A 15,875-nucleotide genomic window follows, 5' to 3' on the forward strand; every position below is an offset into this window, starting at 1 on the left:
CAACATAAACCAAAAACCATGGCCCTTGAATTCGTTGTTCGTAATTTCAATTGATGTAAATGATGTAATATTTATTACATCGTCTTCATCTTCATTAGATTTTTTCTCAGGTTTGCAATTTTCAACACATAATGTTCCAGAATTATATTTCTTTTCACCTTGGAACAAGGATAAGTTTCCACATCGGATAAGTAATCTGTTCTATTTTATATTGCTGATTATTAAATTTCACATTTATTTAAAACACTACCCAATCTACTCCTATAATAAATTCAATGCGTTAACATGTTATTGAAGCAATACAGGTAGAAAATTAGTATAATCATTTATAGAATTCACTTATAATGTATACTTAAACAAACACAATACTTTAAATAAGTATAAATAGCATTCGTACACATACCTCTATACTCCAACACTTATTAGCTCTTTTTCTCTGTTTAATTTTAATATGTAAGAATAATTTTATTTTTTATTCCAATTTTATTCTTACAACTAAAAATCAAGAAGTAAAAGTAAGTATTACTTCAGAAATTTTTTTATTGTTTTTTATAACGTTAGTCATGAATGCAACACAAATACAGCTGTTTTTTGTTATTAAATTGGAGTATTTTAAAATACAATGTCTGAGCTCTTTTTGTCCAATAAGTTCAAATACATTTATTTGGAACGAAGAAAATATAGAGGATATGACGGTAAAACTATTAATAAAATTTGATTAAAACTAAATGTTTCTAATTTGATAAATATCACGCTTAACTGTATTTATTGGCCACTATAATATTTTAAGTACTTAATAAAATCATATGATTGATAGAAAGTATGATGTAACTTGGAAACATATTGAATTTATAAATAATATAAATATTTTAGATAAGCAAATTTAATCAAAGAAAAGTAATCGTCCATAAATTTAAGTCTTATATCGAATTGAAATAAATAATGGATAACGAAAACGAGATATTACATTGCAAAATAAAACAATTGGAGACTTATATAGGTGAACTAGAAACAATGCTATGTGAACACGAAGATACAATTTCAAAATTGGATAACAAATTGTTCGTGGCCATTGAAGCGCTGGATTCAATAAAAGAACAACAGACAGAAATGTGCACCGAGTTGGTAAATAAAAACGAAGAACTAGTTAATGATTATGAAACGATACATACGCGCTGGTTGTATAACCAAGAAGAAAACGAATGTTTGCGAGCTAAAAATGAGCAGATACATACTTTATTAGAAGAGCAAGAAGCAAAGTTGGAGGACCTAGAAAAAGTCAAATCGACTCATTTGAAAGAAATTAAAAAATTGAAAAACCAACTGTTAAACATCACGAACAAGTTTCAGGATGATCGGCGACTGATGAAATCGGAACTTAAACTTAAAGATCAAGAAATAATTTGTCTACAACAGACTTTGGCAGATAAAATTACGCAATATGCCGAACTGGAGAAAAAAATGAGCACCGAACAAGACCGGAACGAGTCTCTGCAGTCGTCCAATGAAGAATTAAGAATTAAGTATGATAAAGACGTCAGTGCATTACAGGCAGAGATGGATGGACTACGAGGTGAATTAAAACAAAATTTCACTAAATTGGAGACGGTTGAACGACAATTACAAGAAGCACGGGATGAAACGATTAAGCGAACGACCGAGTTTCAGGAGAAGAATCAAGAAATAAGTGATGCTCTATGCAGAGAAAAAGATAAATTGGAGAAGAAAAACGGTAAACTCAAGGCTGAGAATACGTCGTTGATCTCGACCTTGGCGTGTGTTAATACGAAACTATGTAACTCACAAATGGAGTACAATTCGCTCAAACGTCAGCTGACAGAACAAAACGAATCGATCAAACTTTTAGAGACAACGAAGTACAGGCTACAACAGGAAATTGAAAGAAACAAGAAGAACGAGGAGTTGATAGCAAAAATTGTCATAACGGAGCGTGAACAGCATGATCGAGAGAAAAAGATTTCTGAAAAAAAATTAGAATTGAAATCTCAAGAAGAGCGTGAACTCAAAGAGTTGAGTAAAAAACTATCGGAACGAATTATGTGTTTGAAAAAAATGAATTACGATTGCAACGTATTCGAAAAATGAAAATACTACCACCACCCACTACCCTCTTCCAAAAACTGTCACCGCCATACCTAACGCTATCAGTCATCAATGTTATCGTATATTATAATTTGCTGCCGATCATACTCGCGGGGCTACACAAGTACTTGTACGCATGCGTAAAAACTGTTATACTTAGGGAAATTACATTTTTTAATAGTAAATATATGGCGGTACAATCTTATAACCCAGCACTGGAATGTTGTGTTTAACAATATATGTCTTGACCTTCTGCTACAGTCGATTTGTAGGTATGTCTCCATAAACCATAACTATTGTTAAATAACTATGTAATCTATGTTTGGGATGTACAGAAAACATTTTTTTTCGTTTATAAATTTTATCCCACCCACTTTCATGAATTATCTTAAAAAAGTAGAGTGTAACAGTATCTTTTTATTTTATAAACCTCAAATCGTATGAATTTAAATCAGTCGTGTGTTAAAATGATATAACTAGGGACCGGGACCGGATTTATATGCAAATATGTATATAGGTATTATAATAAGATTTTTGAAATCTGATAAGAATTGCGCCCATGAGGCAAGGGAGGGACACGTCCCCCCCTGAAAAATGTTGAAAAATTGTTTACACAAGATTTATAATGAGTGAAGAGACTTGATGGAATCACGCATGACAATATATTTGGTGTTAAAAAATTTTTATTTGTAAATTAATATTTTATTAAATTTATGTTATTAATCAAATGAAAATTCAATAAATAATTTTTATGGTTAATTGGTTAAATAATTATTATTTCATAATTTTCCAGTTTGATATATAAAATATAATAGTATAATGTTAAATTGTATACCCTTTTCTATCTCGTGGACATAATTAAAATTTTGTCCCCCCCTGAGAATTTGTCTATAGGCACCCTTGGAATTTCCCCCGATTTAGATCATTCTTATTAAAATAACACTACCTAATTGTATTTTTATATTTTACATATTTCAACGATTTTACCTATAAAATGCATATTTAATGCATATTAGTAGTTCTATAGTGCATATTATTATTTATAGTATATATGTATATCTGTTTTTCGTTGTATTTTAACGTTCACAGCCACATAATATTGATAAAATTACGACCGGTCGTTATTGCTAAAGATAAGATGACATACTCGTATGCAACATATATAATAATATAAATTTTTGTTTTAATTTTTTCTTAATGTAGGCTATATCGAAGATAAAGATTGTTCAATGGCGAGGATGACGAAATACTTTTTTATACTTTTAAAACCTTTTTATTCCTTTTTTTAATAATTAATCAATAGTTATTTTTTACGTTATTTTAAATAAAATATTTTCGATTTAATTTTTAGTGCAAGTCTTATCACTGCACGCGAGCAGTACGATCGTCTGTGTGCCACCCTACGTATCGTTCGCTAATACTACACCGCCACCTTAATATTAAAAATAGTTTTTTACATCGTTGAATGCGTCTAAAAAATTACAGCTCCAATAAACAAAGATATATTTAAATTGACGTCCTTACTGCATACCAAAATAAAAGTGGAAGAACCCCATAAACGTAAAGATATAATGCAATGCCATAACTGCCAAGACTATGGCCACTCAAAAAAATACTGTGCACACTCCTCAAGATGTGTCCGCTGCGGAAAAAACCATCCATCTTCTACCTGTACCAAATCCAAAGAATCCCCTGCTTGCTGCGCTCTCTGCAACGAAGACCATCCGGCTAACTATAAAGGTTGCAAAACATACAAGGAGCTTCAAAATCACCGACATTTTTCTACCAAACAAAATAACAGTAACAAAACAAATAAGGTTAATTTTAATTTTAAATTTAATAACTGTGAAAGTTACCAGTGGCCAACACAAACCACTAACACAACCTCAGATCCATCATATGCTCAGGCAACTTCTACTCAAACGCCTACCCCATCATCACAAAATATGAAGAACGACCTCACGTCCTTTATTAACAACTTTCAAGCTATTATAAATCCACTAATAGCCCTCCTCATAACAGTCCTCGACCGCCTATTATCTAACAATGTTAAATAATTCATACACTTCTCAGTCCCTACTTATTTTTTTATGGAACGCCAATGGTTTAAAAAACCATAAAAACGAACTCACCACAATACTCTACGAAAAAAGAATTGACATAGCTTTAATCACCGAAACGCATTTCACACCAAACACTAAATTCTCTATCCCCGGATACAAACTAATATCAGCACCCCACTACGACAACACTGCAAATGCGGGTTCTACGATCCTCATAAAATCCTCCTTACAATTCAACACTTGTTCTACAATAAACGAAGATTTTATACAGGCAGCAATAATTACACTCAAAACAAATCACATATTAATTTCTATAGCAGCAACGTATTGCGCCCCCCCCCCCCCCCAACACAAAATAACCAAATTACAATACCAACAATTTTTCATGTCTCTTGAACGCTATTTCTTAGTTGGTGGTGATTTAAATGCAAAGAATCCAGCTTGGGGCTGTCATACCCAAAATCCAAAAGGGCAAACCCTAATTAATTTAATAAACATAAAAAAAACTCAAAGTCTTATCCCCCACTAACCCAACCTATTGGCCAAAATCCCCGAGGAAATGCCCCGATATATTGGATATATTTATAGTAAATATTCCAAATAATATCTCTCATTCCATAAAAAATCTACTCGACCCATGTTCGGATCATTCTCCGGTTCTCCTAACACTAGACGCCCAACCAAGACAAGCCTGTCTTACTGAAGGTATCATGAACTGGGCGAAATTCAGAGACAATCTAGATCGAAATATCGACTTAAAAACTAGTCTTAAATCACCGGAAGATAAAGAAATTGCCAACCAAAAGCTTACAAATTTAATCCAATCAGCAGCCTGGAATTCCTCCATAAAAAAAAACTTACAAAAAACATTCAAATCCATTTTCAATTCTCGCTTTCACCAGGGAATTAATTGCTCAAAAACGTCGTGCCAGAGCACTTTGGCAACGTTCAAGATTACCATCTGATAAAAATATTTACAACAACCTATCCTCATCTCTAAAACGTAATCTGAACCAGTTAAAAAATGAATCCTTCAACTCTTGGATTTTCTTTATCAGTGCAAAAGACGGTTAACTTTGGAATGCAACTCGTCAGTGTTTAAAACAAAAACCTAAATACTTCCCCTTAAAAAAACCGGGTGGTACCTGGTGCAAATCAGATGATGAGAAAGCAGATGTCTTCCGTTCACACCTTGAATATGTTTTCCAATCCCACCACGATATCAATGACCAATTATTTACAGAATATATCTCAAAATCATTAGAAATCCCACTACCACTCTATCTACCACCTATAAACCCTTCTCTCCTGCCGAAGTCCACCAATACATTAAATTATTTCCCCTCAAAAAAGCCCCTGGATTAGATTTAATCACAGCTGAAGTCGCTCGCCAGCTATCGAAAAAAACCATCATCCATCTCACTCATATTCTAAACTCCATACTAAGGCTCTCGTACATTCCTGTTCAGTAGAAAACTTCAGTTATTAACTTAATTCTTAAACCAAATAAACCCCCGGACATACCAACTTCGTACCGACCAATAAGTCTTCTCCCCTTATTTGCCAAACTTTCTGAAAAATTAATCTTAAAGCGTATATCTCAACTAATAAACATCAATCAAATCATTTCAAATTCACAATTTGGATTCAGGAGTAGACATTTAACAATCCATCAAATCAACCGAATAGTTGATTCAATATCGTACTCATCGGAAACGAAAAAATATTGCTCTGCTGTTTCATTAGATGTTGCCCAGGCATTCGATCGGATTTGGCACCCGGGCCTTCTTTATAAATTAAAAACAATTCTTCCTGCATCTTATTTTCTATTTTTCCAATCATACCTCAACAACCGCTTTTTTGTGACAAAAGTAGGCTCTGAGATATCATCAATTGCCCCTATTCTAGCCGGTGTTCTCCAAGGTGCTGTTTCATCTCCTTGTCTATATAACTTATACACAGCTGACCAACCAACCACCCCGTATACTTCAATAGCCAAATTCGCTGATGACAAAATTATTTACACTTCTCAAAATGATCCATACACTGCTAAATTACACTTACAAAACCACCTAAACAGCCTATCTTCCTGGTAAACTAAATGAAAAGTAAAAATTAACAATGAAAAATCATCACACATTATTTTTTCCTTAAGACAGGGTGAAACACCTCCAGTTAAACTAAATAATCAAACAATACCAACAGTTTCCAACATCCATTATCTAGGCCTAACCCTAGACAAGCGACTCACCTGGGCAAAACATATAAAAATTAAACGCAATACTCTAAACCTCAGGAGGAAATCACTACACTATTTGATAGGTAATCACTCCAAACTCAACCTCAATACCAAACTACTCATTTATAAGCAAACATGTTCTACACAATAAAGCAATATAACATATTAACATAATATACTTATAGTATATCTAGACAAAATGTTTTTAATACAATATTTAATACACACTAGTTACAACATAATTTCTATGGAATATTTAAAAACTTAATTCTTAATTGGTGTAATAAGCCCTTTCACCAAATGTTCACAGTAAAATATTTAAAATATAACACCACTGTAAAACTGATACATTTTTTCAATGGAAAAAATTAAATATTTAATTAACTGCCAACTAAAGTCACAATAATCAAAAAGAAAATAATTATGATGATTAATGATTAATTATGATTATTAATGTAACTAAAAATATTAAACCTAATAAATATCAATAAATAATCACTAAAAATAAATATAAATGAAAATTATTTTCAATTTTTAATAAATAGTAATTTGTCAACTAATGTATTTTACTCGTATATAGTAGGTCAATATTGATAAGTACAATTTATTTTTCATCAATAATATCACGAAAATTTAATATATTATAACAGAATATAATTGATTGTTTATAAAATAAATAAACTATTATAATTATCTAAAAATCTAAATAAATTAGAAAAATAATTTAATTTAATTAATTTTTTTTTAAGTCAATGGACAAGTATTTATTATTTAAATGACCCATTATTACAATTATGATTCATGCAGAACATTAAAAAAATTCTAACACATTATTACTAATCTATAGATTTAATTTGTAATAAATATTGATTTAATTTAATCTGTTTTATGCAAGCCACGTGGTCATAATTTACCTTGAAACGTTTATTATAATTTATGTACGTTAAAAACTTGTACTAACTAATGTACTCTGTTAATTTTGATAGTTTGTCATAAACTAATTAATAATGTAGTATGGTAGTCTGTAATAATCTTATTATGAAACTAACTTAAATAATTTTAAATTTTATATTTATCTGATACTGTTAAAACATTTTTGTGAATGTTGTCATTATTAAATATACTGAATATTAAATTAATATTTATAAATGACTGGTTATGAGCTACCCCATGCATTTCCTTGTCCGTACATAATGCATTCGTGTTAAATTTGGTTACCAAATGCTAACATTTAGCATAAAGCATGGAAGATAAATAATATTTTTGGTTGTTTGATTTAATGTATAGATGATATTTCTTACATATCAACTTAATATAGCTTCCCCGTCCAGTAATGCTTTTTTTGACCATTTAACAGCAGCATTTATTTTAAATTATTTTTCTTTTTTTGTTATTGAATGACTTAAATTAGATTTTCTTTTTATTCTGGACCAACAACTAATAAGTCATAAAATATGAACCAAAAACAACAAAAAAGTTTTGTACTCGCTTAACGTTATACTACATCAACTATTCTCCAAAACACTAATTTATATTAATTTACTAATAATTGATGAAAAAAAGATATTAATATATACGTATTTGCTAATTATTTAAAAAATTAATGATTCGATTTATCATTAACTTATAGGATTAGAAATAGGCTTAAAACCTGCTCCACGATGTACTATTTTATTAAAAATAAAATTCATCAAGATAATTTTATTGGACTAATAGTTTTAGATAACATGCTTAACAAAGATTCCTATTTTCACATTTATTATAGAGATAGCTTAGATCTAATCATTAGGGTGATCACGAACATTTTCAACAAGGTAGACTTGAGTCCTGATAATGATTGGTTAATCAACTCGTATTGATAATTTTAACAAACAATTATTATTTTTTATTCTAAAAGATAATTTAAGTATCACTATTAGTAATTAAAGATTTTCTTGGTAAAGCTGTCAGCTGTAATTTAGTATTCTAAATTTAAAAAACACTGGGATCGCTCTCGTAATAAATTTTAAACATCACATAAAAATACAATTAAGGAAATTGAATTGCATAAATGTGTTCGATAAAACTAAAATGTATAAATAATAAAATTAAAATAATTACCTATTATTTTTTTGGAGGGGACATAATAGATAGTTTTATTTATAATTTATAAACAATAACATAAACATGAATATGGAAAATTTATCTTTCAGATGCAGCAAAAGTAAATAAATCATTTAAATTTCAATATATACGGTATTTTCTAATATTGATAATCTTAACCATTCAAACTTCAACTGCCTCACAATAGCTTAGTTTATTTAAAAAAAAATGATTTTCAGGGCCAAACGAATTTCAATTTAAATCAATATTTAACAATATGATTACTTCTTTCAAAAATACATAATGAATAATAAATAAAAAAAAAATATAAAATTTTATAAAGCATTTGAATGTATTATAAGAGAATAAAAGTGTTGTAGACTATTATTGGTATATTATTTTAAATCGATAAGACCATATTAGTTGCTATAAATACTTTTAAGTTATAACACCAGGATACTATTCTGATAAGACGTTTTCTTTGTTTTGAAAACGACATTTTTTAGAATATATTATTAAGTGGCAAAAGATATTGTATATACGTTTTACACTACTTCTGTCAGCATGCAGAATTTATTATTACATATTATTATATTTAAATTAAAAATTACAAAGGTATTAAAGTAATTGGTAAGTAATTCAAGGTAATCATATCGAATGCATTTCTGTCTAAGTGCAAATTAATTTGTTTTCACGAACGATTAACTACTATGTGTATATTATATTATTATAAAAACGGTAACAAGAGTATGGTTACTTAAGGATAAACTGAACTTATTTTAATTTATGATAATTAATATTGTTATAATATTACGCCACAATTTTAAAATTTCAAACTGATGTTGAACAAAGCGATTTTTCGAACCGTTTGACTAAAAAACAAAAAATAATACGCACTTTATAAAAATATAATTCCCCACAAGAATTTTTTGTACGAGACCCTACTCAAAACGACAGCCACACCTACACATATTACATAGTTAGGAACGACGTTTGAACACCTGTTGTGCCGTAGCACGCAACCTGTTGCTAATCAGATTTGAAACACGAACGACCCTGAAGACGTACACCATCGGAAAATTCAAAATTGGATTAATCTATAATCTAATGTCTCCAATAAATATAAATGAACAAATTGAAACGAAATATTTGAAACCATAAAATAGAACTTGAAATCTCGGCTACTGGCCATTATCTCAGTTTTATCGAACTTGTATTTATGAACATTTGTATTTTAAAACAAATTAATTCTATTACCAAATCATATATTATTAAAAATTTCCTAATTACACTTGTACTTTAGAAATACAAAAATAAGATGAATCTTTAGAACTATAATTAATGCCATTTCCCAATCAGTTTTTCCCACAACCCCATCCTTCATGACTCATTGAAATCGCTTAGTTTAAAGACAGCGTTTATTTCTACTTATGACCACGATACACCAGAGTATAAATTCTATCGAGTATAAAAATGTATAATCGGAAGAATAGTACATATTTTATTAACTTCTTTTACTTGGCATAATTACTTAAAAAATTAAAAACTACTATTAAATTTACTACTTTTATGGAATCAGATAACTATTAATTTTCGTTTCTGATTAAAATATTTGGATTTGTTTATTGTTGCACTGTATTAGATTAGTCATAAAATCAATCATCCCACCACCGGGCACCGGGTGACCGTTCGTTGTACAGACATACATTTTCTCGTAAATTTTATATATCGTTACAAAACTTAAAAAATGATAAATAATAATAAATAATTTATTATTAATAGTAGCATAATAGATAATAATTAATATTTTATAGTGTATAAAATACACTTATAAATGTAAGATAGTTTTGTAAAGATTCTTAAATGTCACATATTTTATAATATGAAAATTTTCACTTTAAAAATTGAATGCTAGAATTAAATACCGTGAAAAATAAATCATTTAAATTAATTTTTAACAACATTTTAAAATAATTTAATAATTTTTGTAAGATAAGTATGCATTTTAAATTACTATACAATACATTGACAAACCGACAAGCTAACAAAATGTAAACACTGTTAAAATATAGGTAGTAAATTAATATTATAATTTAAAATTTATTTAATATACACTTTTTTCATAAAAAAAAAAATTACATATTACACTAATTTACATGTATATCATAGAGATACAGATATATTATCGATCATGAATTTTAAAATTGTAGACTATAAGTCACATAAGGTGAGTTTGTGGTAAGGCGATAAATTGTATACAGGTTAGTGGCGTGGAAATAACACATAACACATAAGCATCAAGTATTAAATATTTAAATTCAAAAAAATATTTATCTGAACGGCCATAAGAAATTTATTTAAATATTATTTGTATTATGAAGGATAAATATATTACATAGTTTCCTAACGAAACATTAATAATTAGTATTAAATATTATTTAGATAATGTTGTAAATATATAGATAAAATAAAATTTAAATATTATTCCTCATGCCAATTAAATAATCTAAGTAGTATTAACAATATATTAGTCACGATACACGGGTTATGAATGAACGTTATTTTAGCCAACCTAAAGCAAATTGAAAATATTAAAATATTTATTACAAAAATAAGTCGTAGACACAAAATATACGGGTGTGACATTTCTAAATCATGAGTATTAACTACAGATATTAACCAACGATGACGACGATCCCAAACACCTTTACTTATAAGAGTACAAGTTGTACGACGCAGCATTCGTGTTTTATGATGCTCACACTAACACAAAAATGGAACATAATCTTTCATTTTTGTTGACTAAAACGCAAAAAATTCGAATATATAGGTAATATTCATTGTTACTATATTCTGTAATCATTGTTTATTATTATTTTTTTTAATAGTATATTTTAACCGTAACAATTATATGATAATTATTGTGAAAAAATATAAAATTAACGAAATATAAAAATCATCGGCATAGCGGTATAATAGTACCGAAACATAATATCTTGCTTTAACGACTAGGTTAAGCGATAATTGGTTTACGGCTGATGGATTTGTTTGTTTGTTGGTTCATTTTTTTAAATTGATACAAGCCAAATGTGAAAATGGGTTACCGCGTTCGAAAAACAATACAAATTTATAGAATATCATCGGTCATTGGTATCGTATGTCGATAGGAAACATTTTCGTGATACGAAATTTTGGTGTGAGATAGGCAGGTTATACACCGCTACTGCCACGATCGTAGTGAACACACCTTTAAACCTTCTTATTCTTACATATTACATTTAGGAGGGTGTCGGATTACTAGAATTTTGAACCGCAGCGATGCTCAACAATAACAACAATAATAATAAACTGCGTCGTAAATATTATTATTATTTGTCGTCCCGGTTTCTTCTCGTTTGCGTCTCCTCCAATGGCATGATTTCGGGTCTCAAACACACGTCATCGCAAAATGTACATTCACTATAATATACGGTACGCAATAGTAGTCGTGTTTTTTTGAGCAATACTTTTTTATATCGAGTTCTCAATATGAAAAATTTAATTTTTAATTTTCTACCATCTGATTGACACAGGAAAGGTCGGTTGCAAACGGGTTATACTGTTATAGCCTTATAGATTAATTAATGTTGTTTTTAACAGGAGATACTTATATTATAATTACCACGAAACAAGTATTTAAATGAAAATGTCGATTTTGTTATTAGGTATTATTTCAAGGATGCGCAGATTAACTGCTGAAATGGATCTTAATATAAAACATTTATTTTGTCACATAATTGTAAAAAAATTAAACCTCTGCATTTAACCCTTAAAAATGTTATTTAAGATCCCATTTGTTCTTTCCCTTAGGGTTAGAAGTTAGAATAAAAATTAATTTCTAATGAATATAATACGTAGGATTTTTGATGTCTGATTTTCTAGAAAAACAACCCTTAGTATATTATATATATATTATATTGGTGTGGGGAATAAATAATATAAACAAGTCTTTTCTATAGTACATCTTTATGACATGAACAGTAAGTAGAAATGTAGAGATACGATTTCATATTTCTATTGTTTTAACCAATTATCACTTTTCCTTAAGTCCAAAATAAATATTGGACATAAGCTCAAATTTATAGTCGGATAACAAATTTAAACTTCACGTAAAAAAATTAATGAAACTTAATTACCTATTGAATTATTAATATAACATAAAGCTGTAACAACGTGACTATTTTTTATTCAAGGCATTATTTTTAGCGTACATGACATTGACATTCGATAAAAAATCGTTAGATTCTAAATACATACAAGTACATATTAGTTATCATAATAAATATCGCCAAAATTAATGTTTTTATTTTTTAGGATCACGAAAACATTTGTCTCAAATCTACAACTTATAAAAACAAGATCTACTACCAACCTGTTCATGTTAATAAATTCTTCTAGTGGTTAAAAACATACTGGGATTTTCACCGTAAATATTTCTTTTGACGACTGATGAAACAATGAAATTGTACAAAATTAATTTTACGTAATTTTATTCTCGTATATCAATAAATTATTATCAAGATATTTCGTAATTAAATCGAACACTAGAAAATGAGACTTCACTTGGTATTATTTTTCCACGATTTAATACTTTTTCGTAGAGCTAGAAAAAACTATTATGAAAATAACACTTAATGTGTTTCTTAATATTGATTAATACACTTCTAATAAGACACTGGCAGAATAATTACTATAATTTAAAACTTCTGTTCAACGGGCATACAATTAACGTAACCGATCGTAACGAATAACGACTGCAGCAGTAATACCTAACACTCTAACAGGCACAAAAACTAGCGTTATTATCAATCGTATTATCGGCGAACAACGCTAATCGTTCTTTATCAGCTGGTCTCATTAAAAAGAAATAAAACCACAGTGGACCTCAAACGCACGTAGTTACTAGCCAAAGTCGTAATGCACAAATGTTATGTAGGTACAGCACTTGTTGTAGGTTGTTGGTGTTTATAACAATATTATAGTGTGCCAACATTTGTCCGGTCGCGGATCAGAGCGGCTGCACCACAGATATATACTAATACTAGATAATCGTCTTCGTATACACCGCCGCAAAATAATTGAAACCGACGCCATATGCAAAGAATACAACTCGGTAAACAAACGTTATCAATATTAGACTTTTATCAGTATAATACATATTATTATATTATAGACATTTATTTATATCATTGTATTACTTAGTACTTACCTATATTTTATTATTTCTCACTTTTTCAGTTCTCTGTTTTATAGTATTAGACAAAACTGTTAATTAACCTATACAGTATGTATTTATACTAATCTACGTAAATTTGGGATATAACTAAATTGTAATGTTTTATGAATTATGAAATATGAAATAAGGAAACATTGTCAAAAATACTAGGATATAAATTACAGTTACTACCTTATTATAATTACTTATATTATTAACAAAAATAACAATTATTAAACAGTAGGTAATACAAATATAAGTAGGTAGGCACTACTATTTACCAACGATAAGTAATTTATTATTCAACTAGAATACTGAACGACTGAACAGAATATCATAATATTATTGTTGTTGTTTACTAAGTGATAACGTTTGTTTACCGAGAGTATTCTTTGCATATGGCGGCGTGTTTCACTGATAACAAGAAGACGGCTATCTAGTATTAGTGTATATCTGTGGGCTGCACAGACTAAGACAGCCGCGGGGCGTTGCGTACGCGAGTCGTAGGCAATGACGGTCAGATAAGAACGGAATGAAAACGTAAATAAAAATAATTGTGATGATATCGCGAAGAGGATGACAATGCTGCTGTTGATGACGATTATTCCAAAATATTATATAATTTATATAGAATAATGTATAGACAATAACGTGGTGACGGTTTTTCAATTGGGGAGAAAACTTGACCTTGAAAACCGCGTCCTTGAACGCGGTATAAGATGGGTTGCCTTGGACCACGACTACGAGTCGTCTGCTCCGGATATCACACTACGAGCGCGCGCGCGCGCATACATGCACACACACAAACACATCACGCGAGTTCGGAGTCGTCGGATTTTTACACCGCGTGATGATCGTCAACAAGACGCGGATTGTGTACACGGTTGATGCGGTTGGTTAGGTTATTACATTTTACGGTTTACACGGCTACACCGGTCGTGTTTTCCTCTTAAAAAAAACCGAACGGGACCACCACTTGTTATAACTTATAACAAAACAAATATTTTACAATTATTTTTTTTTTTTATCTTCCTAAATTTACCAGTGCACTGTCGAAGTCTTCCTCCTCTTTCTCGTCGGTGGTAGTGGCGGTGGTTGCGGTACACTCACATGCACCACGCACAAACACAACAATCGAACGCACGCACGCGCAATAGACGTCGAAAAAAATATATATAAAATAATATATAAACAGAATAAAACGAAACAACAATATTATTATTATTATAATTCACGCGAAACGGACGGGAACAACGATGCACCACTACACACGCGTGACGGAGACGCAGCGAAAAAAATGTTCTGCGAGATTTTTTTGGCTAAAACAACACTCGCAACAACGAAGTAATTGATGATAACCGCTAGGTACATCGACGACAAACCGACATGTCGGTTTACTAATAGTCGATAAATAATAATTTATGTACCTATTTCAATAACTCATAACAATTTATATATACATTTATACATAAAATAAACGATTATTTCTGTTTAATGTGATTGATGATGTCGGCGCGGAATATTTTCAGAAACAAGATATTCACGGTCGCAACGATTTATTTTGTTTTTCAAATGATCGGTGTAATAACAATATTATGATGTACACGAACGGGCGGTGCAAGTAAGTGTTCGGACAACCGAGAACGTCGCACTGTGGACGTCTGTGCGTATCGCGACCGCAGGCTACCGTTCCCCACTATTTTTCGATTAAAAATATTTCGATTATGTGTGTACACGTTTTTTTCTCCGTTTCTTTTCACTCCGCGTAGATCATTTTTTTTCTTTTCATTTCTTCCGTTTCGGCGGCTCTCACCACCCGGGATTCTCATCGGTTTGTAATATTTATTTGTCAATATTGTGCACGGTGGTCGATCTTGACCTTATCCCCACTCTCTCGTCGATCCAAACCCCTCGGGATCTCGCGCCGTTATCGTTGTTGTTGTTATTGTTGTTGTTATTACAGACTTGTAGACCGCGTACCGAGAAAACGGCGAAAAAGAAAAGGAATAAACTGAAAAGGGACAATTGGAGTACTTAATACAACCCATTGGGATAATACGCGCATTCATTAACATAAACTATTGGCAAAATAACAAATGGTTTAATAATATTTATTCTGATGCAATGGTGCGAT

At 30.2% G+C, this 15,875-nt stretch overlaps 2 protein-coding genes across 3 annotated transcripts in view; one reads left to right on the forward strand and one right to left on the reverse strand.

Annotated features, from left to right (window-relative positions):
- LOC112594557 (synaptic vesicle glycoprotein 2B) overlaps positions 1 to 15,389 on the reverse strand; it is a 33,701-nt gene extending 18,312 nt beyond the window's left edge. The window contains exon 1 of one of the 2 annotated variants that reach the window (XM_025339385.1): positions 14,784 to 15,389. The gene's annotated coding sequence lies outside the window, so the exon portion shown is untranslated. Of the gene's footprint in view, positions 1 to 12,898; positions 13,024 to 14,783 lie in introns of those variants that run through there. The other variant, XM_025339386.1, reaches the window with a different exon arrangement.
- On the forward strand, positions 943 to 2,106 carry LOC112594718 (hyaluronan-mediated motility receptor-like). The gene has a single exon (XM_025339672.1). The coding sequence runs from the start codon at positions 943 to 945 to the stop codon at positions 2,104 to 2,106; it is 1,164 nt and encodes a 387-aa protein (XP_025195457.1).
- Positions 15,390 to 15,875: the final 486 nt, after the last annotated feature.

The sequence above is a fragment of the Melanaphis sacchari genome, unplaced genomic scaffold (genome assembly GCF_002803265.2).
Source record: "Melanaphis sacchari strain LSU unplaced genomic scaffold, SCAv2.0 Contig23_pilon_pilon, whole genome shotgun sequence".
Taxonomy (NCBI): domain Eukaryota; kingdom Metazoa; phylum Arthropoda; class Insecta; order Hemiptera; family Aphididae; genus Melanaphis; species Melanaphis sacchari.

What these genes read in the sequence shown, in the direction of transcription:
- LOC112594718 (XM_025339672.1), top strand. Translation starts at nt 943, where the DNA reads ATGGATAACGAAAACGAGATATTACATTGCAAAATAAAACAATTGGAG.